This window comes from Anoplopoma fimbria, chromosome 23, assembly GCF_027596085.1.
Source record: "Anoplopoma fimbria isolate UVic2021 breed Golden Eagle Sablefish chromosome 23, Afim_UVic_2022, whole genome shotgun sequence".
NCBI classification, from domain to species: Eukaryota; Metazoa; Chordata; class Actinopteri; order Perciformes; family Anoplopomatidae; genus Anoplopoma; species Anoplopoma fimbria.
Window position 1 is genome coordinate 2,309,222 of NC_072471.1, and position 24,299 is coordinate 2,333,520.

Here is a 24,299-nt window from a genome sequence, read left to right on the forward strand (position 1 = left end):
ACTTTAAGTTTACACTATATTTAGAATATTTTCACCTCTTTACCTTTCTGTCACACAACAATTTCTACAGCCAGACTCCATTAACAAAAACACTCATTTTACCTCACAGAACACAGGAGTTCTACTGATGCCTCCATCAGTTAGTTTGTTTGTGTTGTTGTGTGACTTTGGTGTTTTTAAGGGTTTGTTCAAATTCACCAAAGTGACACAACAACACAAACAAACATAACCATTGAGGCAGCGGTAGACCAGCAACTCCTGTCTTCTGTGAGGTAAAATTACTGTTTTTGTCAATGGAGTCTTGTAGCTTTGAAGAGAGCATAGACCAGGAAGAAAAACAGCACTGAACACTGAATATTTTGGCTTTTTCTTAAAACAAATAAACTCTAAAACTTTAGGCGTCATACACTTGAGTTGGTTCAGTTATTTGTCTGTCTATTTGGGTTTAAAACTGTGTTTTTAAAGTATCATAGAAGTTCAATTATACACCTCTAACACAGATAAACTAGTTGATTTCTCTTTAAAATAGTAAGACTGCACTTTTTTATTAGTCGGATGCTCTTTGAACATTGACACAGGATTTGCTCGCTGTAATAAAATAGAACATTTTGATTTAAAAATACTTTTAAATTTGTAAGACACCAACTTAAATTTACTCGAAATACACTTTCTGTGAATTGTCGTCTCTCTTGCACGTTTATTTTTAAATGTCCAGCATCAGCAGGAGGAATGACCTGTTTCTATGTTTATATGGGCACCTGAGCATCCGTCCTTTAAAGGTATCAGGGTCAACATTAATTCAGCCGTGTTGAACATATTCATATTTACGTTTGCTTCCTTGTAATTAAGAACCTCGATAAACAGCCACGCCCTCTCAAAAACAGGCCAATCACACAACCTCATTCACAGAACCCGGACAAACAGAGATAATCTTCATACATTTATTGTGATAATTCTGTCATGAGCCGAAACACAAAGCCACAGAAAGCTTCTTCTTTTTATCTGTGCAGGGAAAAGAATGAATCTAGACACAGAGGAGCTAAACTGAGAGACGCCGCTGGACGCTTTGACCACAAAATGACAAAAAGAGCCATGCAGCAGAATATACTGATCCATCTATCAGATGAAATTAATCTATAATAATATCGTCAGGTTACCACGTTACACTTCACAAATCAACGCAAGGTGAATATCGTCAAAACTAACTCTTAGGTGCTCCTGATTCTAAGAGGAAAAATAACATTTAGTAGGATAGAAGTAAAAAAACTCAGGTCTCCAGATAGAAAAGTGTCCGAGTGTGACTCTGTCGCTGATTTTTCTTGGTATTAAGAATATCTTATTTGTGTTCCAGGGAGCGATGATAATTTAGTTATCTCTGAAATGAAGCCAGGCTAACTGTTCCCCCTTTTTACAGTCTTTGTGCTAAGCTACGCTAACTGTAGCTTCATGTATTCACAGTTCAGATGTGAGAAACTCTCCTCTGGTTAGCAGCCCATTTCCAAAAACTACACCGGATGGTAGGCTACTGTTATTGACAATATATTGTGAAAATATAATTTGTATTTATGTCAGTAAAACAGCAGGTCATCTGTGTATTGTTACCAAAAGCAGTGAAATATATCAGAAGGAATAGACGGTAACTCTTTATGTCTTACTCATAATGTCCGATAATTTTGTAGAGAAGAGCTTATGATAAATGTTTATTTATAGGCAGGATCCTGGAAACATTATTTGATTTTGTAATAAATATCAGGACTTTTTTTATACTAGGGCTGCAACTAATGATTGAAAAAAACTGCTCTGTAGTTTTGATTTTAGAATAAACTGTTAGAAATGATGAACCAATAATCAAAAGAGTTTTTTGGACTAATGGATCAAATCACTGCCTCAGAACATCGTGTATTTCTCTACAATTGGTGCCAAATGATGTAGTTCTTTCTCGGAATTTACAGACTTGAAAATGAAAGTGTCACCAAATGAATATTACCCAAACAAATACTATTAACATTGAAACCAGAACATACCACTCTGAATCAACAATAGGGTCTCAAACCATCGGCCTCATTTCAAACACATAATTCATGTACCAACACATGACCAGTGTTAGAACCTCGCCCTCCTCCATCTCCATCTCCATCTCTCAGCGTTGCCATGACGACAGTGTGCAGTGTTCCCGGTTTCACTTCAAAAGTCGCAAAACAACAACAACAACAAAAAAAAGAGGAAAATGTCCGCTCACTAGTCTCGTGTAAATCTCGATCCACTTTTAAAACTCCTAAATATGAGTCACTCTTTTTTTTTTCTCTCCACCTGGTGTGTGTGACGTGTGGCGGGAGGTCGATCCCGTTTCCCCACTTCCTGTCCCGCCATCGCCGTCCAGTCGCCATCCCGGCTCACGTGTTCGCCCATCTTTGTAGTTCTGATCCAGACAAGTTGTTGGTTTTTTTTTTGTCATCTCAGGCAACAGACAAAAAAAGAAAAGAGAGCCATCTGTCTTGACCCCCCCCTCACCGACCCCTTCGTGACCTCTGACCCTTTGGTTTTGTCTGTCCTCCTCGGGCTCCACTGTAAGAAGTGTGTGTGTTCGGGTTCTGGGGGGTTCTGGGGCGTCTGGAGGACTCGTTCCCTGTTTAGACCGGCTTCCCCTCCGATCTTCTCTTTTCTTCTCTCTCTCTCTTTCTTGCTTGTTCATTCTTTTCTTGCTCGCTTGCTCGCTCGATCAGCCCAGAACCAGACTCCAATCAGCGTCTCCTGGAGGAGAGAGCAGACATTTACTGTAGACGTGACGAGCAACATGGACACCCGGTCTGTCCAACAACTCCTGAGGGACATAGAGAGATGAAAAAAGTCCCGCCCCTTCCTGTGGACCCCCATGGGACTTTATACTGGAAAGACATATGTACGAGAGACAACAAAAAGAGACAAATACATTTTGGTTCCCGTCTGAATTCTGCCATAAATTACAAGTGTTTGTCAATTTAAAAGATCATTTTTCACGTAAAGATACTTCAAACTGTTTTTAGCATCAGACTGCGAGAATACGTAACGACATCACACGTGACTCTGAAGCTACGACGCTTCTGGGTTTCGTACCAGGATGTTTTTGTCCTGCTCGTTATTTCACTTCAGTGTGTTTAAAGTGAGTATCAGGGAAGTACGGAAGCCCTGAGCCGCATTAAGAAATAAAAAGAATGGTGATCTGTTTTCTAAGTCTGAAACAAATGATTTTCTCTTCTGTGTTTTGACTTAAGAACAAGTGAAATAAAGAGTTTTGCCAAGACAATTTTTTATTTCTTCTCCATCTGTGAAAAAAAATGCAATAAAAAAAAGTTAACTGCAGGTGCTAAAATTTAGACATTTTCTTTTCGTCCAGATGAATTTTGATGATCCTGTCAAAACCTTCTTTCAGCAGTTCTTTAGTCAAAAAGAAATGTCTCCATGTGGAAAACCCGAAGGGGTGGGACTTCGCCTCTCTATGGGTCAGTTCGTTAATCCAATCTGATGCATTTTACTAAAATGAGAGCGATGTTTTTTCAAAGGAATCACGTGCGGAAACTTAGTTAAAATGAATGAAAGAAAAACATTCTCATGGCACCTTTTTTGCAACAGCTTGTCACCAGTGAGGATGAAAAATAGGTTATGATGAGACATGAGGCAGAAACAAAACGCCTTTGAAATTAAGTTAGAAACCGTTGGCTACAGCTAACGTTAGGAAATGTAAACCAGTTAAATAAACGTTATATTAAATAATATGGCAAACAACCTGACAAATCCCTTTTCCCGCTCTTATTTACTTTTATTATTGACATGTACCGGTATTTTGAATATTTGTATCTGTATATTTTTTATCGTAATGTTTCCATTTTTGTAACCAGCTCGGGACTATAAACGTAAATACTACTGGCATCTTTACATCTTGTATTTTTATACAGATTTTTGTTAACATGCTTTGTCCCTATCAAATAAACAAATATGTATATCATTCTATATTTAAAAAATAGCAATTACAAAATGTGCCACTTTTGGGGAAAAAACATGAATTTTGTGCCTTTCGATAAATTTGACGGACCTTAAGATCTTAAGAAAATAAAAGCTAAATAAAAAAACAATATTGCCATAGTTTTATTGTAATTTTGTATTCTACATTTTTGTTTGTTGACTTTTGCAGTTCAATACTAATTATTGTATGTGACAACCTACCTGGCAAAAAAACCAAACTAATTCAGATATCATTTATATTATCTATATTATAGTGTTTAATGTAAACAATATATAATATGTCTAAATTAAAAATTGTTTTGGGGTTGGTTTTTTTGTAGAAAAACTGTGTTGACACTGAGTATCAGGCAAGTACGGAAGCTCGGAGAGTCAAGTGAGAAAAGTTCTGACATGATTTGCTTTTCATCAGGATCATTCATATTTTCTTCCAGGTGAGTTTTCACCTCTCTGGGCTTCCGTACATTCTGTTTAGGTATTGATACCTAAATGTTCTAGTTGAAACTCTGCAGCAGTAAAATTTAGCAAGTTATAAAACACGCTGCTGTATTGATGAAGCACAAGTCTACAGTTTAAAGACAAAACAAGAAAGTGACGCAAGGAAACGTGAAATTTAAAAACACAAATATATATTTTTAGCAGTAATATTGATGACTTTATCGAACAAACAAGCAGGAGGAAATAGTTCACCTGATTTGGGACTATTTTCAGGGGCGGAAGAATCCACATTTGGTGCTCAGGTTAGTATTCGTATGTGTGATTGAGTCAAAAAGTGTGTTTGTTAATAGTGATGAAGGAACAACAGTGTGGCTCATTGATGTGTTTTTAATGGAGCTCAATGGCTCAAAAGAAGAAGAGATTTCAGGCTTTGTTACACACAATACTGGTTATAAACGTTTATTTACTGTTACTGAAGCCAAATCACACATGACACCCTCTGCTCCACCTGTAAACACGCTCCTCCTTTCTCTGTCCTCCCTTTTTTTTCTTTAAAATAAACCAATTTTTAAAAAAAACCTCTCACCAAAATAAAAGCCCCTCAGTACATTCATAAAAGGTTTCGTGTTGTGTTGTCGTTCCACTTTTACAGAAGCAAGAAAAGACACGCAAGGTGCTGTTGATGTTAAAGTATAAACTTCAGGTAATCTTTATTTTCCAAATATATCCAGAGCTTTTAAAAAACAAAACAAATCTCATTCGAAATCTCACTTGAACTCTTTTAGCACCTGAAACTCAGAATCAGTTAAAAGTGCAAATATAAACAGGAAGTCCTCAAAACTCTCTTTTCTCTGTTTGTTTGTTTCTAACTAACTTAGGAATCGAGCTGCTCTATCCTACAGCGTGACATTTCTCTGGTCTCTCTCCTGCTTGTCTTTCCTGTCTTGCCTCTCCTGTCTGTCTCTCTTCTCATGCCTTTCATTTCTTGCACTTTTCACTCTGTTCAAAGAGACACCAACGAGGAACAAACTGTCGTGAGATAACGAGCTCCTACTCCTCTCACCGAAAACATACAACACATTCTGCGCTTTGTTTGCTTGTTTGTTTCTGGTGTTGTTGTTTTTTTTTTGTTTTTTTTGAGCGCCGGGCCGGCCGCTCCAGTGAACGCGTCTCACCTTCCTCCGGTCTTGAAGATGAGGTCGGCGTTGGGAGCGCCTTTCGGGTGCTGGTAGCGAGGACGGCGCTCCCGGTTGGTGTTGGCCGGAGCCGGACGCTGAGCGAGGGACTGCATCATCTCTGTAACACACAGACACAGGAGGTTTATTAACATGTCAATATTCTGCATTAAAACATCTGAAAACAACAATTACTCTGTTTTATACTTTCATAAGCTGTGTACTGACATTATTCAAAATGTTTCCAACAATGTTCAGACTGGAGAAAACTGGAATTTTAACCATGTTTTGGTGCATTTCATTAGGTCGCATGTCAATGAGCTAAACGTTAAGAGGTTGCATTGACTGGCGTGGTGCGTTCAAGCTCTACTCAGTAAAAAATAGTATTGGGTGCAGCTAAATTATAAAGCCATCATGATCTTGTAAAATGTAGTTTTTGGCTAAAAACTTGAATAAATCCAGTAGTTTGAAGGAGACGTTTTCACAGCAACATAAAATAAATATAAGAATGTGAATAATGAGCTGTTTAACTCTAAACAGCTTATAATACATATTTCAAACCAATAATGCCAATATTTTTGTTAATCAGATCATAAATATATATATTTTGTTATTTCTGCATACTTTTTATCCGTTTATTGCAATTAAATCACAGCTAAACTGTTTATTTTTGGGTCATACAGCTGTAGTAAACCAGCAGACGTGTGGCTTCATAGATACAGTGAATACTCCTCTGGATGATGTTATGAACTCAGACAAGAAGGCGTTTAGTTTCCCGGGATATCTGGGACTTCCACCACATGTACAAAGCAGCAGCAGTGGTTATTTCAGCCATGATTGATTGAGAGTTAAACCCTGTTCTCGTACCCTGGTAGTCCTCCTGCTCCTGCCTCTCGTTGATGTCCAGGGTGAGTTTCTTCATCTTCATGCGCTCCTCCTGTTCGGCCTGCTGCTGGTTGAAGTGGTTCGCCGCCAGGTGGGATGAGAGGGGAACGTTCAGGATCTTATACTGTGGACAGAAACACACAAACACACAAACACACACGGGCATGAGACACACAGGATCTGGGACAAACAATAAAAAAACACAACACAACTATTTTTATGTCCTCCAAACAGCCAGTCAGCTTTGTGCCGTTTGCCTTTGCCTCCAGTCTTTATGCTAAGCTAAGCTAACTGGCTTCATTCCTAATGTTACCATGAGGAGTGGCATCAGTCTTCTCATCTAACCTTTAGAAAGAAAGCAAATAAGCGCAACACCAAAAATGTTCAACTATTCATTTAAAGAAAAGAATGACTCAAATCCTATCAGGTAGGAAGGTTAGCTCTTTCTTTAGCAAACATGTCACATGTTGTTTTATAAAATCCACATCGCTAGTGCTGCAACTAAGGATTAGTTTCATTATCAATTCATTCTTCAATTTTAAAAATCAACAATGAGATCATTTAGTTCTTAAAAATGTCAGAAAATAGCGTGAAAATTTGAAAAATGTGTGGTTTTTTTGTCTTAATTTACAGCAAACTAAATCATCTTTGATTTTTTGGCCTGTTGGTCCAACAAAACAAGGCATTAAAAAACAAAACCTTAAGCTCTCTTGTGTTCTAAACAACAAAAAGCCAAAATGTGACGCAACCCCTTAGTCATACTCCTCTCTCACTTTCATTTGAAATAAATTAAAGGAATGATCTGCTACGTCCTTACTGTTGGGTTATAAAGAAACATGGGTACATTTTAGACCAACTAATCCTCCCAATTTGCTGGTGAGAGCAGACTTGGGGAATTCAGCCCCAAGGCAGTTAGCTTAGCTTAGCATAAAGACTGAAAACGGGGGAAACAGCTAGCCTGGCTTGTCCCGTTAAGTAAACTTGTAATTAAGTAAAGTTGCTTGTAGGTGAGTTACTGTATGTCACCTGTGGACAGAGCCACGCTAGCTGTTTCCCCCCGGTTTCAGTCTTTACGCTAAGCTAAGCTAACGGGCTGCAGTTTCGTATTTACCAAACGGACATGAGAGTGGTTTCTATCTTCACGTCTAACTCTGGGGTTTAAATGTGAAGAGTGATGGGTCCAGGTAAACACACACACACACACACACACACACACACACACACACACACACACACACACACACACACACACACACACACACACACACACACACACAGTGACCTTGTGCAGCAGTGTTTGTTTACAGAGAGAGAAAGGTCATTTCCCATCCAGACACCTCCAGAGATATTCTCTGTTCTTTTCCAAAACTTTCATATGAAAAAGTGATTTTTGTTATTTTTCTTCGCTCGTCCTTTAAAACAAACGTGAAGCCGTTTGGACTGAAACGTTCTTTTAAACCCTCAAAAAAAAAAAAAAAAAAAAAAAAGCTGGACACACCCTGCTGCAGAACAAGAACCAGTCTCTGCCCTCAAACCACACATTCCACCGCTGCAGCTTGACTAAACACACACACACACACACACACAAACACACAAACACACACACACACACACACACACACACACACACACACACACACACACACACACACACACACACACACACACACACACACACACACACACACAAGTCCAGAGTCAATATTATTCCTGGGTTCAGTCAGACTGTGTGTGTGAGAGGTTTCTGTAGGAGGAACTGAAAGTGTATCCGATGTTCTGTCATTTATACACAGTTCATAAAACTGAAGTTCAGTTCCTGCAATTAAATTTGTATTTGCTGTATCAATAACACAAATATTAGCAGCAAAACCCATGTATTTATATGATTAGGAACTAGAAAAAAAATCGTACTATTCTGTCATAATCTAGATTTAGATTTGTCACACCGACAGTTAATAAAAAGAAAACTTTATATTCCACGGCAATATTCAGTTTTTGTTAAACCTTCAGATGATCTTTAAAGTATATTTTAATACTTTTGTACTTTTAGCTAGATTTTAATGGCAGGAGTTTTACTTTTCACAGAGCTTTTTACACTGTAGTATTGCTATTTTAACTTAATTAAAATACCTGAATATTTCCTCCACCATTGATTATTTTTAACCTTTAATCTGCCCTAAAAAGGTGCTGAAAAGTTGTTTATACTGTATGTGTGAATACGTCCTCCGTGCACGTTACCTGCTGCTTGTTGCCTTTGCGTGTCAGCATGACAAACTGCATGGTGTCGGAGATGTCGGCTTCGCTCTCGCCGATGCACGGCTCTCTGTTGCCGCCTTTCTTCAGCTGGCTCTTCAGCTGCAGAGGAATGGCCACGTCCAGCTGGTGCACCTTCACCGTCTCGCCGCTGCGCTGCTGCAGGATCAACAACAAAAAAAGAAGAGATGTTGGGTTCAAAGCGTAATGTTTCACAGATACAGCAGGACTATAAATGTTTCACTGTGGCCATAAATCCTCATTTCATGGAGGCGGTTGTGTTCAGTTGATGTTGAAACTGTTTCAGAGGTTTCTTAGGAGCAGAGAGGTGTTTCTGTTATTCAGCCAGGCGCTCATATGTATATTTAAACAGGTTTTCTTGCTGTAATCGTTCCTTGTGTTCATATTGGACATCAAAATGTCGCCTTTAAATTCACTTTCAGTGTAAGGGATGGTGGTCAAAATCCACAGTCTTTGTTTTGTGCAAAGAAGTATTGAAAAGTTCATATTCTAATGTGCTAAATATGGTTTCAGCAGTCTGAGTAAAACCAATTAAGTGGATATCTTCTATATTTACAGACATTTTAGTACTTAATTCCTTCTATTTGTTACTATCCTTCTGCAGCTCAACAGGGAAGCAAAAAGGCACACAGTTTGAGCTTTACTGTGATTATTAAATACGGAAAATGTACGAACAAATATTGAAATATTTCAAATGAGATTAAAATAAGACAATAAAATAAAACAAAGTATATAAGAGTAGCACTAAATGAAAACTAAATGATATGTCCAAGAAAGATGTTGATTAACATATATATCTACATTAAACAAACATACTAAAAAGACTTGATCTGATTTAAGCAACTTCGAGGAACTTTAAATTTTTCATTGATTTTGGTGGCCCCTGTGGACAAAAGTGGTATTGTTTCCGAGCACCAGACTCCCTTCCTCACTGCTGAATCATCAATTAAAGAGAATAAAATAGATGTTTAAATGTTCAGTATAAACAAATGGAATAATTATAGCAAACAAAATCTGTTTCAACAATTGAAATCGTCGCCTGTCGTTTGTTTAAAGACAGACAGAAATATATGAACCTGTCTTTTTACACATTTCAGCCCACAGGTGAAATGTTGACGTCATACCTGCAGGTTCTCCAGCATCATCTTATCCAGAGCCTGAATGAAGTCCTCGTCCTCAGCACACGCCACGTGCTTCAGTCCACCGCCGCGGATGGTGACCTCCTAAAAACACACGACGCGGCACATTAAACAATCTTTATATCACTGATTATCTCTCGTCTACAGCTGTTCATGTGGACATGTTTGATCTTACGTTGTTCTCCTCATCAGTCTCATTTTCTTTATTGGAGTCGGTCAGGTAGTCGGTGTTCTCCTCCTCCTCTTCCTCCCTCTCCTCCTCTTCGTTCTCGGACCCTTCCTGTGGAGAAACAAGTGACGGGGGGGGAATTTAGCCAATGAGAGTGACGAATATGTGATTCTAGGTTTGTTATTTTATGACATCATGATGTAGAATTTAAACCAATATGATTCATTCTGATGTCACACCCGGATCACATTCATAGTTACGGTTTCAGAAACAAGGCGAGCAGACAAACAGGACGTTTTTGAAGAGTTAGATCATCATCATCATCATCATCATCATCATCATCATCACAAACTCACATCCTCTTCCTGCTCGTTCATCTCGCTCTCGTTGCCCGACTGCTCCTCGGTCTCGGCGCCGCCCTCCTCGTCGTCGTCGCCGTCGTCGTCCTCCTCGTCGAGCACCTCCCCTTCGCTCATGGCGCTCGATCGCCCGTCCCTCTCCATGGCCAGACCTTCACGACAAGAAAAAACACAAAATATTCTGCATTAAAACACAGATTACACACAGGAGGTTGTGACGGATTACATCATAAATACCTCAAAGCCCAAACCGGGAGAGCAGAAAACAAAAGCCTCGGTTATAAATAGAGAAAATACTCGGGAAGGAATTATCGGCTCATTAGTGTGTTCTACTGCGCTAATAAGTGCGGCCAATAAAAGAATCTAATTATGGGATTGTGGTGAAAGAAAAAAAAAGGAACAAGAAGAATGAAGTCAGGCAGGCGGTGCGAGGTTGAAGATCAGGTTGTTGTGTGACGGAGGAATGCCCGATACCCGTTAAAGTATGAAAGGTTTAACAATGACTCCACTGTTCAGCTCAGGGGGCCTCATCAATCACTTTCTCTGCCACACACACACACACACACACACACACACACACACACACACACACACACACACACACACACACACACACACACACACACACACACACACACACACACACACACACACACTTTTATAAAAGATAAAACCAGTTTGGCCTCCTTGTCTTACTGTTTAATTTAAATAATTGTTTGAGACACAAAGGAGTAACACCCTCTTATATAACATTAAAAACAAATAAAGAATAAATTCTTCATTTTACATGCTGCCCTAACATTGATGCAGTAGTATTAATATATAGAATATTTAATTTACTTTAAATACTTTAAGGACAAACATTTTCACGTCAAAAACTGCCATAACATTATATATTATTTTCCACTTCCACTGAGATAAGTCTTTCAACAAACTATGAATCTATACATTTTTTAAGAATTTAAACCCTTTAAATGCTAAGTTTGTTTACATAAAGTCATCCAAAACATAAAAATTGTTTTGCTATTACACTATATGCTAGCATGAATAATATTTTATTCAAGTCTAAGCTATGTCAATGACTAGCAAATACATTGATTTTGTTGCATTGCCCCCAACAGTGCAGTGCTCCATAATACAGCAGTGATGCCCCTAGTGGACACCAGGAAAACAGCATGTACTTGCCCCATTGTGTAATCATAAGAAAATTGATAAATCTGGTGAAAAATAGTCAAAACTATGATTTTGAAGCTCTAGATTGAAAGCCTGGTCAAATAGAAGGCATTATATTATGTTGTAATGGCTTTAATGGGAACATTTTTGTCCTCAAGTTGATTTAAAATTTTCCCAGGAGGTTGAACTTTTTCAAATATGTATATATATAAAAAAAATACTTAAAATAAGAAACTCACATCCATGCTTTAAATGTATGCCATATGCATTTACACAGACAAATTAAAAATTTTAAAAGAAAGAAATGTACATTTTCCTACTAAAACCATTTGAATGCAGGACTTTAACGTGTGATGGAGTATCGTTACATTGTTGAGTACTTCTCGTCTCCAGTCCGTCTCACAGCTTCCTTCTCTCAGAGGGAGGAGCTGCTGTTTACATTCTTCTCTAAACATTCACAGTGAACATCTTGAAACTAAGGTATCGGGGTTGAAACCAGCAAAGCCAGTGTTTCTCAATGAGCTGAGGGAGACGTTTCCTTCTTCCTCCTCTCTCTCTTTCCCTGCTCATTTACTCATGTCTCCTTTGTTTGTACACTCCTGAAACACTACATATAAAAAGGTATCTGCTTCTATAGTCCAATAAAAACCTGACTAAAAGGTTTTAACACAGTAAAGAAATTGTAAACCATTTTTTTTAATCTTTAAAGACGCTGCCACATCGAACCCCAAGATCAATCAAAATGAACCGTGAACATCCCCCCAAAAATGTAATTAAAAAATTCAATACATTTTTTAAAACATACCTTTGTGGATTTCTATTACATTTATGTAATAGAAAGGTGTGTGCCTTTCCTAATCAAGTCCAATCAGTTTAATTAAACACAGCTGGACTCCAATGAAGGAGTAGAACCATCTCAAGGAGGATCAGAAGAAATGGACAGCATGTGAGTTAAATATGATTTGTGTGCATCAGAAAATATATATGATATATATGTATTTATATATAATATAAATATATGGACATTATTTAAAAACAAGAAATATGGTTGTGTTCATCAGAAATATAATTGTGAATTAACTTTAAATGAGGATTTTGTTTTACATTTCTCTCTCTCAGAAATATATATATAATATATATATATATATATATTTATATACAATATATATATTTATATATATATATATTTGTATATATAATATAAATATATACACATTATTTAAAAATGTTTGTGTGCATCTGAAATATAATTGTGAATATTATTATTACATTTTTTTGTTTTACTTTTAGTCATTTATACATAAGTCATAGAATACGTTTGTGAATTCTTCTGTGTTTATTCATTAATTATCAAGACTGATCTGACAACATAGTTTTGCACATTTGTATATGAAATGACTTTTAAATGCGATTAATTGATTAATTAAAGTAGTTGTAAATTCCATTTCTGTCAAACGACGCACAATACTTTTATTGTTGAAGACAAATCTGAGTCGCGTAAATGAAACTCTCTGTACAGACAGAACTCTGCATTGGACTTCAGACTATTATAATTCATAATTAACATTCCTGAAAACTGGATTCGGCTCGTTTCTAGTGAGTGCATGTGTTCGGCATGTGTGTGCGTTTCCAGGAACCTAAAAAAAACAAAAACCTGTCTGATAGATAAAGCGGAGCGAGAAGTGATGCAGCTGGATCTTCCTCCTACGCAGAGAGGAATGCTGCCCGGCCGGGATGACGGAGAGCAGCTCCACCGGCTCCACCAGCTGCTACTCAAACACTCACATCCGTCACCACGCGCCGGATACAGACTTCTTCCTCCTGCGTTTATATTTAGACGAGCTCCTACCTAGTTTGACGAGCACCTCCCTCTCCAGGTCGGTGACCTGCTTGGTGGCCTCCTCCAGGGAGCAGCTGAGCCTCATCTTGGGCCGGAGGAGCTCCAGGGTGTCGGTGATCATGTAGTCGATGTCGATGGGGAACGGGTGGTCCTTGGTCCAAACCTCGGTGCTCTTCTTCCACCAGATGTACCGCTGCAGACACACACATTGTTTTTATTCATCTGACCTTTAGATTGATAAGAAAGTCTCTTGCGATACATCATCTCTTTATCGTGAAAAAATGTTAGCGTAAGGTCGATTACAGAGAGTCACATGTATAAACAAGAACATGAGGCCTGAGAGGCATAAAGGATCTCATAAAACACATTTTAACGATGGAATATTAGGGCCAATCGAGGTAAAAAAGCCAGAAGTAATATTCCAAAAAATACTTAGAATTTACAAGGTTATAGTCATACATTTTTGAGGAAAAAACGTGGATATTCTCTGAGAGTAAAGAGGTAAATTTACAAGAAAAAACACAAATTTATGAGAAAACAACTAAAATCAGTGTGTTGTTTTCTTCTGAATGAGCCCCATTCACAGCAATGTTTCATCAAAGTCTGGTTCCTTATGATCATATGTTGATTCTGCACTATCATTTCCTTTTTGCAAAGTATAATTAGATAAGAAAATTGTATTTTTTCTTGCAAATTTTTGACATTACAATCTCATATTTGTACATAGCAGTTAAATGTTTAGGCTTACTTTTGTTCTACTTTGTTTTCCTTGTTTTTGTTTATTTGTCTTTTGAAAGCAACAGAAAAACCAGAGAAAAACTTTGTGTGTACACACATACATGGCCAATAAAGCTGATTCTGACGTAAAAAGGTAATGATTGAAAATGTCCCAAATCTTAATTTACTAAACTCCTGAATGTGTTTAATGATCTTTTTATTAATATCAGACAATATCACTAGTCCCAACCTCAGAAAGACAAAGATACGGGACTAAAGGGGGGATAAGGAGAAACGTACCTGGAAGTAGATGAGGAAACAGTCCAGCTTCTTCTTGCTGGAGCCGCGGTCAAAGTACTGTCCACAGGTGTCCAGCAGGGTGCAGACCAGGCGGATGCGGAACAGGTGCTCCGGAGGGTCCAGGGCGCTCGGGCTGCCGTCCAGGTTGATCCCGAAGGAGATGAAGGAGAAGAGGGTGCGGAAAATGACGGCTGACTCCACCATGCGGTAGTTGTAGAGCTCGCCCAGGAACTTGGCGCTGCTGATCCGCCGCTGGTTGAACTTCGGCTGGTTGACCTGGAAATAAACGGAGGGGGTAGAATGATGATTACGCTAAAGTAGTCGTACAATACTGGAAAAATACTTACTTTAATTACAATTAAAAGTACTCTTTATGCAGCAGATTGGCTCCTATCAGATGTATATTATTATTAAATATATTGTTACTGGTTTATTATCGTTATCACTGATACATAAACATGTTAAAAGAATTTAAACGTAGCTGGTGGAGCTGATTTAACTATTTGATATACTGTTGGTTACTACGGCTGTCAAGATTTAGAAATATAAATTAGCAGAAAAAGGAAATATTTAACTAAGAAACTTCGATCATGTAGCCACAATAATAAATGTTTGAAAGAAATGAGATTAGAAGATTTTCTTTTATCTGCATTTCAAAAATAATGTCAAATTGTCTACAAAAAATGTCAGTATATGCAATAAAGCTAGTAGTTTGATTTATTCTCAAAAGTTCAACGTTATTCCCAAACATTTCGAGTTTATTCTCTAAATGCAACAACAAAAAAAAGAAATCTTCCTCCTCTCATTTATTTTCCCTTATGCTCGGCGTTCATACTCTTCTGTATAAAACAGTGTGCGACCTTTTGGGGGGAATTTATTCCTTTTTTTGTACGCAATCTTTTTTAATCAGATTCAATACAGACTACATTTTTCTTATTATTATTCTAAGTGTGAAATGAGAGTTGGAACAATTGATTAATAGCTGGACAGAAAATGAATCAGCAACTGTTATGATCTGTTATCAAACAGAAAATGTACAAAATTCTGCTACTTATTTCAAACAGAACAGTTTGCTTGTTAGTTTATTAGAGAGTTCATCGCGTTCACTTCACAACATGAAGTTGATCAGATTTTGGAGCCAGTAAATGTGTCATCAAAGCTTTTACGACCGACTGTCTGCATATTTGAAAAGCTTTTCCTCATAGCCAAATATTAAAGTTTGAATTATCTTACTGTGCTAATTGCTGTTTCAAATGAAAAACAATATAAGGACCGTTAGTTGGACTCTGCTGGTTGGTCCGATTTTGGGATCTTCTAGAGAGTAGAATCGAGACAAACGCTTCTTTTCTAACTTGGTCAATATTGTGACATGTTGCCACTCTGTTGTCAGCGTTGTGGATCCGTCAACTTCAAATGCTGACATAACTTCAGCTCAGGATGAAGCCAGACGGCATTCTCCTGTGTCCCGCAGCATGTAGCGGCGTTCTTCACATTCATGACAGTAACAACATGGACGTCCTCATCACTCAGCTGTCTAAACTGTCAACAAAGATTAAAAACTGGTTCGGTTTCTCTTCCTGTCCTGTTACATAAACTAACCTGACTGTTTTGGCCTCACCAGTGCAGAAATTTAAAGAAACAAGTATTCGTGCATCTCTTCTTACCTCCATGCCCAGCCGGATGTCCTCCAGCACTCCGTCCACCACATGGATGCCCACATCCTCCTGGTAGGCCACCAGGCCGGCCAGCAGGTTGGCCACGCAGTGAATGCTGTTGTACTTGACGTTCCAGATGTTGACCATGCAGCAGATCAGGTAGCTCTTGACCTCGGGGTCATTCCAGGGCAGCTTGCGCATCTGCCTGAGCACCTTCTCCGTGGTGACCTTGGACAGGTCCTTGTAGAGCAGCTTGCGGATGTACTCCTGCAGCGGCGGCCTCTTCTTCCTCACCGTCTTCTCCATGGGCGGAGGGTTGCAGTAGTAGTAGGCGTTCTCCACCATGGTCACGTAGCGGGCGTCCAGATGCTGGGCCTGCTTCTTACGCATCATTTGCTCCTGGAATGTAGAAAGGAAAATATCAGCTGTTTATAAGATAAGATAAGATAATCCTTTATCATTTCACGGCTGGGAAAGAGAGAGAGGATAGAGAGGATAGTGCAAACAAGAGACATAGTAAACAAGCAAGATCAAAAAAATATTGGAAATAAGTATTAACACAGTAAAGAATATTAAATAAGTTAAAAAAAAAAGTTTAAAATACACAATAACAATAACTAAAATATAAGCACAAAAATGTTGCTACGGTGTAAGAAGGGAGTTTCGGACGCTTGTTCGACAATCACTTTGGTAGAAAGAGACTTTATGTTTTGTTTGTTGAGTCTTTCTGGGTTTCAGCTTAAAAAACAACAAAAACAGAGTCGCTGAAAACGGTTTACTAACCAGCAGGACGCTGGTACGCAGGTGAGACTCGGGGGATCTGAAGAGGAAGCGGCCGCAGGTCTCCAGCAGCGTGCAGGCCATCTCGATGTGGTGATGGGTGAAGTCAGACAGCAGCATCTGTTTGGGACACAAACACAGACATTTTATATTATTATTATCTTCATTTAATTCACAGCTCAAAAATAACAAATGAAAGCCTCCGTTCTCACCTTGAGACAATGAAGCGTGTCGGTTTTGGTGAACATCTTGAACTTTGCCAGTTCACCGATAAATCTGACCGTTTTATTTTTTGTCTCGATGTTGATCTGGTCCTTCTTCCGAATCTACAAAACAAACATCAGCACAACAAAATCATTTAAAGAAATTCTACTTTGTAACTCTGAACATTGGGGAAAAGTTTGCTTCTGCAGGATTTCTTGGATGGTTTGTTAAATACATTAGTTTCAGAGCGTCTATTTAGTCACGATAAACTCAATAATTACTAAACTAAGTATATTATTCAGCAACAATACGAGGACCTACATGAAACCTGAAGTCTCCCTTCAGCATGGAGCAGAGGTCCTCAGCCACGTCTGACATGCACGGATGAAGAGTCGCCACCAGACGAGAGTAGAAGGGCAGAAGGTCCAACCTGAGAGAGGACAAAGAGTCTTCAGACTATAAACTATGATGATGGCTCCCCCTAGTGGTGTTTGGAGGTACAGTACAAGGAAGGCAGTATTCTACAGGTGTCTTATGGACCATAAATCTCATGAAAAGAGCCAAACCAACAGTGAATGTATCTACTATCTCTCTTATGTTGAACATGAAAGTATATATTTGTGAGGTGTCTTTAAAGAGAAATATTTTTCTTTTTAGCTGCTAAATGCTCCTCTATGTTCACCAGCTAGTCTCTAAGAAGATTTATCAAAACAATGAGGTGAAAGAAGCTAAAATGCTTCTCATGTGATCCGCTGCTAAAATAAAAATATTAATTCGTGCAGCTTTAAGAATGACTGCAGCTGTTTAAAACCATATAAAGACCAACGTTATCTCCATACTCGAGGTCATCAAATGTATATAGTTTGCATAGCTTTACCTCTGCCTAGGGACGGTGAAGAGAGCTCTGACCAGCTTCCTCCTGTTGGATTTGGTGTTCATGTTCATGCAGAAGTCCATGGCAGCCTGCAAGACACAAGATTATCAACCTGCCATGTAAGTATTTATCATACAGAAGAGTTAATCATCATTTTGTCGTAGAACAATAAGGAGGCCACTTTGTTTGTTTCTCTTCACCTTGTCGATGAGGTCTCTGTTGACACAGTTGGGGAGCTGCTGGATGAAGGCGTCCACGATCAGCTTCAGGTGTGACCCGGTGTTGGCCTCTTCATCCTCTTGTTCTACAAAAATAAAGGTTCATTAAAAAAAACACGTCTCACCACGCTAACGTTTAAAGAACGGCGTTGCTTTTGTGAAAGAGGCTCGTGTTTACCTTGCTCATCCAGCAGCTTCTTGGCCAGCTCTTCGCTCTCCGCCTCCTCTGGTCCCTCCAGCTCTAGAGGTTCATCTGCGATGTCCAGAGCCTCCAGCTCCAGCTCCAGCTCCTCGGTGGTGGTGCTGGCCGCGTCCTTGGCGTCTTTGCCATCTGAACCAGACGGTAACAGCAGCACAGTCAGAACAAACAAACAACACCCTCTGTGTGATTCTCTTGTCTGTGCGATTCATCAAACGTACCTTTGGCGTCGTCCTTGTCTTTGCCCTGGCTGCTCTTCTCGTTGTCCTTGAAGAGGATGGCGGGGACGAAGGCCTTCAGGTCCACCAGGTTCTCGTAGAAGTTCCGAGCGTCTTCGTCCTCCCAGATCCCCCCCTCCAGGTCATACTCTCCGGGCTTACCGGGGGTGAAGATGTCGATGCCGGGGCCGTGCTCTGAGGGAACAGAGAGGACACAATCATTATACGTAAAATAAAAGAACAAACATGCTTAAAGGAACATTTTTAATTGAACTAGGACACTCACCCTCCTGCACGGTCTTGTCCTGAGGCAGCTCGGGCATGTTTTCATCCAGCAGGTCAGCCAGAGACTGAGTGTTGGCCAGCAGCTTCTGGTAGGAAGTGGCAAACTCTTCATACTGCTTGTGTCTGTCCTCGCTCAGCTCGCCTTTGGAATGTAGGATACGCCTGAAGAGGAAGAGACAAAAAAGTGACCAGGGAGCATTAAAGCTTATTGTGAGGCGGGCGCGATGATGTAATTCAAACAAATTAAGTAGTTACATCGCATCGCTTGGTCGTGCATATTATATATTAAGACTATAGTAATTTGGCGTGTGCACGATCACACAACTGTCTGAAATAGTTCACTAATAAAAACACTTTTTACATTTGTTTGTAGATTCTTTAGAAACAGGAGGTTTTAAAAATCTTCCTTTCAGTAATTATTTTGCAGCCAAATCAAATAGTTTACAGGATATTTAACCTTCTTTTCTTTATAAGGCATTCAATAACTGACCTTTTTCTTAACAGGGCTTGTAAAAAGGCAATAAAGTAGTCCATAAATATGAGATATGAGTTTAAAGATAATTACAATCCCTCCTCAGCATTGTGGAGGTTGGTTTATTGCTTTTTGCCGGTTTCATCTCCAGTCTATGGGCAGATCTCTAGATTATTATCGTTGTCTATTTGATTCTTCACAGTTCATTTAGTTTGTTTGTCCTGGAGAATAATGCAGCAAACAGCGCATTGAGTATAAACAAAGCTTGACCGTGGGTCACACACTCACCTGTTCTGCCTCTCGGTGTTCTGCAGCTCGCGGTGGTCCTTCTTCAGGTGCTTGGTGAGCGAGGTGAAGTACTCCCGCAGGAGGTTCTGGAAGGGCTGCTGCTTCTCGGTGGTGATGATCTCGCTGGGAGGGAAGCCCAGGCCGAACTTATCCGCGGCCAGTTTCACCTTGCGAGGCAGCAGACCGGCGATGTCGTCCCCGCAGTGCTTACAGAAGCTGATCACCACCGACACGTGGGTGTGCGTCTCCCTGTCCGTCCCGATAATGTTCTTCAGCTGCTCGTAGATCAGCGACAGCCCCTCCTTGTCGGTGAAGAGGCCGACGATGGTAAGCTCGGCGATAAAGCGCAGGTCTGTGCGCAGCTTGCTCACGTTGGGCGCCTTCTCCTCCTTCCTCGCCTCGAAGTGCTTCTTCCACGCCTGCAACAGCAACGGGGCGAACTCGGTGTACCGCTGGTGGAAGAGCGAGCACAGGTGGACGGCGCAGCCCACGTCGGAGATCTTCAGCTTGGCCTCCACGACGGAGCTCACGGCCTCGCCGATGTACTTGCTGAGGTTCAGCGAGCCGAAGTCGTTGGAGAGCGAGTCTCGCTGCTGCTCGGTGAGCGTGCGCAGCTTCTTGACGAAGGCGGTGTTCTTTTTCAGGCTGGAGTCCAGGCGGCTGAAGAAGGCCTCCTCGGGCCGACCCTCTTGGGCGTTCTGGTTCTTGCTGCGGAGTTCCTTCCTGCACTGGTGGCGCTCCCAGGCCTCCTGGTGCAGCTGATGTCCCTCCTCCTTTTCCCTGCAGAAGGGAGGTGACATGGAGAAAGGTACATGATGAAGACAACAGTAAAACAGAGGGTACTAGCATTGGGTTTGACTTTTTTTAGGGTCATGTGATTGGAATGCAGAAGACATAAAGCTGAAGTATTGCAACAGTAAATGCATCACTTCCTTTTATGTCCTGATATTAAAATGCTGTCAAACAATAACAATGTACAGACCGGCACCTTCCCACAGCTTTGTAACTACACTCGTTTCTTAAATTTAAAAGGCTGTAAAGTTGTTTTACATCTATGGGTCAAGCTAGTGTCTGTCTTCTGATAAAGCACACAATAAAGTACCTTTAGAACCTTACAGGAGCTCACTCCATGTCTTAGACAGAATGACAAACACTATTCTCAGAATAAGAAATGCCTTTACATGTTCGAGGAACAGTTTATGAAAATTAAGGATGAGGAGAGTGTCGGTGTCAACTGGACATTCTGAAGAGTAGAAATTATATCTACCGATAGTGGACAAAAGAAAAAACAATATTAATGGCTTTTTCCCTCCAATTATTATTCCATTTATTACTTCTTTTTGGGATAATTAAGCTGCCATGGAGTCTGTGGCTTAGCTGTGGGCTTACACTCAGTTTTCCCCCCCTATATTTGCTAACATTTTGGCAAATGTGTACCATGAAAACTAATAAAAAACGTGCTATTAGCAGCTCCTGTTTGCACAGAAAACTATCGCTGCATTACTTTGACACTAAAGTAAACTCCCATATGTGATGATTAACAGGAAAAGTCAGAATTTATAAGGAAGGTAAATTAGGTTTATCCACACATTGATCACGATGAATCTGATGGCATGTGTATCATGAATGACATGTGACTGAGAAGATAAATCAAATAGCATTAATCTGGAGTTGAGGCGTAACGGCAGTAAAACGAGGCTTTAAACACGACAGCAGCAAAGTTCACCACCACTCACTTCAGGAGAGCTGCCTCCTCCTCACGCTGTCTTTTGGCCTCCTCCTCCTGCTGTTTCTTCTCCTCCTCCTCCTGCTGTTTCTTCTCCTCCTCCTCTTTCTTCTTCTGCTCCTCCTCCGCTTTCTGTTTTTCCTCCTCTTTCTTTTTCCGCTCCTTTTCCTCCTTCTTCTTCTTCTCCTCCTCCAGGCGCTTCCTCTTCTCCTCCTTGCCGCTGTCTTTCTTGCCGCTCATTTTGGCCTCGTCTTTTGCTTTGTCTCGGGCGGACCCCGGTCTTCTATCACCATCTCTGTCCTTCTCTTTCTCCTTGCCGCTGAAGGTGCAAACGTCTTTCTCATCCATGTTTACTGAGCGCTTGCGTTCAGCAGGCATACTGAGGAAAGAGAACAAAAACAGGTTGTTTATGAAGGTACCTCGTTAATGCTTAAACCTCTTCTAACATCTGAATTCATAGATATTCTGTCTATTGCACAATAGACATACACAGGTTTAAACATATTTAAACCTTTTTTTTTTTTTTTTTTTCAATTGTCCTAATCCAATTAAAATAAATGTCGTTGTCAATCTTCTTGTTGAATTTCTACCATGGAACCAACATTTAATAATCAGCTTTATTTGTGTTAACTGAGGTTTCTTTCCGATGTTGTTTTCTTTTCAGTCTTTTATATTCTGATACAAAATAACACCTGTGTTTTACAAAAAGGGCTAAAACATCAACCACCATCAATAAGGGCATGAAGTAATGTTTTTTTATTGCTCATTTGCTTATTTATAATACTTATTTTTGATCTTGTTTGTTTTGTTTTTTTACTATGTCTCTTGTTTGCACTATCCTCTCTGCTGCTGTAATCCTGTAAATGTCACCGCTGCGGGACTAATAAAGGATTATCTTATCTTATCTAACAGCAAAAACTTAATAATTGTTTGGAGTTTTAAGATAAGAGAGTAAATGTCACCGGAGCAGGGAAATTTGTCTTTCTACAGCAGAGAGAATTTGTATTTCTGATTCTTGGAAACACCTTCAAAATATCTGTAAATTATCATTAAATGATCTTTTGGTTTAAATGTATTTATTTATCCAAGAAAACAGGATTATTGTGATTAAAATGTAATAATTACGAGGTTATTGGATTGTGTGACTTGATATAAATAAATATTAAAGCTGTACGACTCTTTCTTTGTATTCGTGAAGGTAAAGTACAAGATCAAATGTTGTTATTGTTATGATTATTTCATTTTTTTCTTATATATTTCTCTGTTTTTTACTCTATTTCATCTGTGTGACAGCTTCAGCTCCTTTCATTTGACAGCTTTTCATCCCCTTCCTGTCCAGTAGAAACCAGGTGTGTCCAGATGTGTTGATCTGTAATCATCTGGATGAAGTTTCCCCCTTTAAGTGTGGAGGAAATGCCCTTATCTTAAGGTAAATAAAGGCTTTAAATGGCCTCTTAGAGCTGCTGAATGTGAAACAAACACAACATTATGTTATATTAAACCACAAACAAACATATAAAGCAGATAAAATAACAGATAAATGCAAAAAAACACTCATTATATCAATCCACCTTCTCAGTTAGCCGCCTAGCTTAGCTGCACAGGGAGTAGCGTTAGCATGCTAAAGCTAATGCTAGCGCCGTTAGCATGCTCGAACGCACGATGTAAACAAACGTTTTGACGGCGTTTAACCGGAAGCTCGCTGGCGTTACGTCATCGCAGTGTCAACTTTTATATAATATACGTCATAAATAAACGTTTAGCGGTTATTTTGTGCGTGAAAATCAGCGTAACGTGACGAGGTTTACCTGCTAATTGTAGCATAACAAACATCGGTCAATAGCGCTGGTTTCCGTGTGAACCGCGGAAGGACCCCTCATGTAGGGTCTACAGATTATGCCTTACTGAAAATATATTAAAATAAAATGTTTTTAAGTTATATATGGGTATTAAAATATATATTTAAATTCAGACTTTTCTTATCACAGCATTTTACTTGAAGACATGATTTTAACTTTTTTTATTTTTGTACTTTAAACATTTTAAAGATTTAAATTGCGTCACTTTGACAGGCAATGCTCACGGCAGCTAGTGACGTCATTTATTTGTTATTTGGCCTCTTGAGGGCCAAATCACAAAAAATATAATAATAATATATAAATAATAATATATATGTAAATATATATATATATATATATATATATATAAATATAAATATATATATAATAATATATATATATATATATATATATATTATAATATATATATATAATATATATATATAAATATATATATATATATATATATATATTTCATGTACAAAGTGACGTCATTTATTTGTTATGTACAAAAAAATAATAATAATATATAAATTATATATATGGGCAATAAATATATATATTTAAATTATATATTTATATTTTCATGTAAAAAAATCAGGAATGTACATATTTTTACAGTTATATTTGGGCAAAACAATATATTTTAAATTTTTTTCTATTAGCATTTTACTTGAACCCATGATTTTTCTGAGGGCTTTGAGTTCTAAAAAAATAAATAAAATCACAAACAATTTAATTTAATTTGTAAAACATAAATGCAGAGTGGTGCAAAGGTAAACCTGGTTTGGAAAAATAAAAAATAATAATAATAATAATATATATATAAATATATATATATATATATATATATATATATATATATATAATATATATATATATACTCATGTACATTTTACAAAAAATATTTTTACAGTTATATTTGGGCAAAAAAATATATCTACACGGATTTAATTGATTACAGTGTTAAATCAAAACTAACCTGAAATGTGATTTAATTTAATTTAAAACAGTTTAAATTAAACTGGATCTTCAGTTGAAACAGAACTGAGGTTGTTTTACAGAAACTTTCAGATT

General features: G+C 38.7%; 1 protein-coding gene across 2 annotated transcripts; it reads right to left on the bottom strand.

Moving 5' to 3' along the window:
- Window positions 1-952: 952 nt before the first annotated feature.
- Window positions 953-23,280, bottom strand: upf2 (UPF2 regulator of nonsense mediated mRNA decay). Of its 2 annotated transcripts, none has more exons than XM_054624557.1 (21): window positions 23,193-23,280; window positions 21,395-21,763; window positions 19,659-20,438; window positions 18,900-19,060; window positions 18,617-18,808; window positions 18,375-18,527; window positions 18,179-18,282; window positions 17,982-18,067; window positions 17,426-17,534; window positions 17,113-17,226; window positions 16,904-17,020; window positions 16,130-16,519; window positions 14,466-14,741; window positions 13,458-13,641; window positions 10,433-10,587; window positions 10,083-10,187; window positions 9,893-9,991; window positions 8,733-8,906; window positions 6,477-6,618; window positions 5,610-5,730; window positions 953-2,748 (listed from the first exon to the last, which is right to left on the bottom strand). In XM_054624557.1, the coding sequence occupies exons 2-21, from the start codon at window positions 21,760-21,762 to the stop codon at window positions 2,742-2,744; spliced, it is 3,837 nt and encodes a 1,278-aa protein (XP_054480532.1). In that variant the 5' UTR covers window position 21,763; window positions 23,193-23,280; the 3' UTR covers window positions 953-2,741. The 2 variants fall into 2 exon arrangements, with proteins under 2 accessions (XP_054480532.1, XP_054480531.1); XM_054624556.1 differs by having other exon boundaries at window positions 953-2,751.
- Between the last annotated feature and the right edge of the window lie 1,019 nt (window positions 23,281-24,299).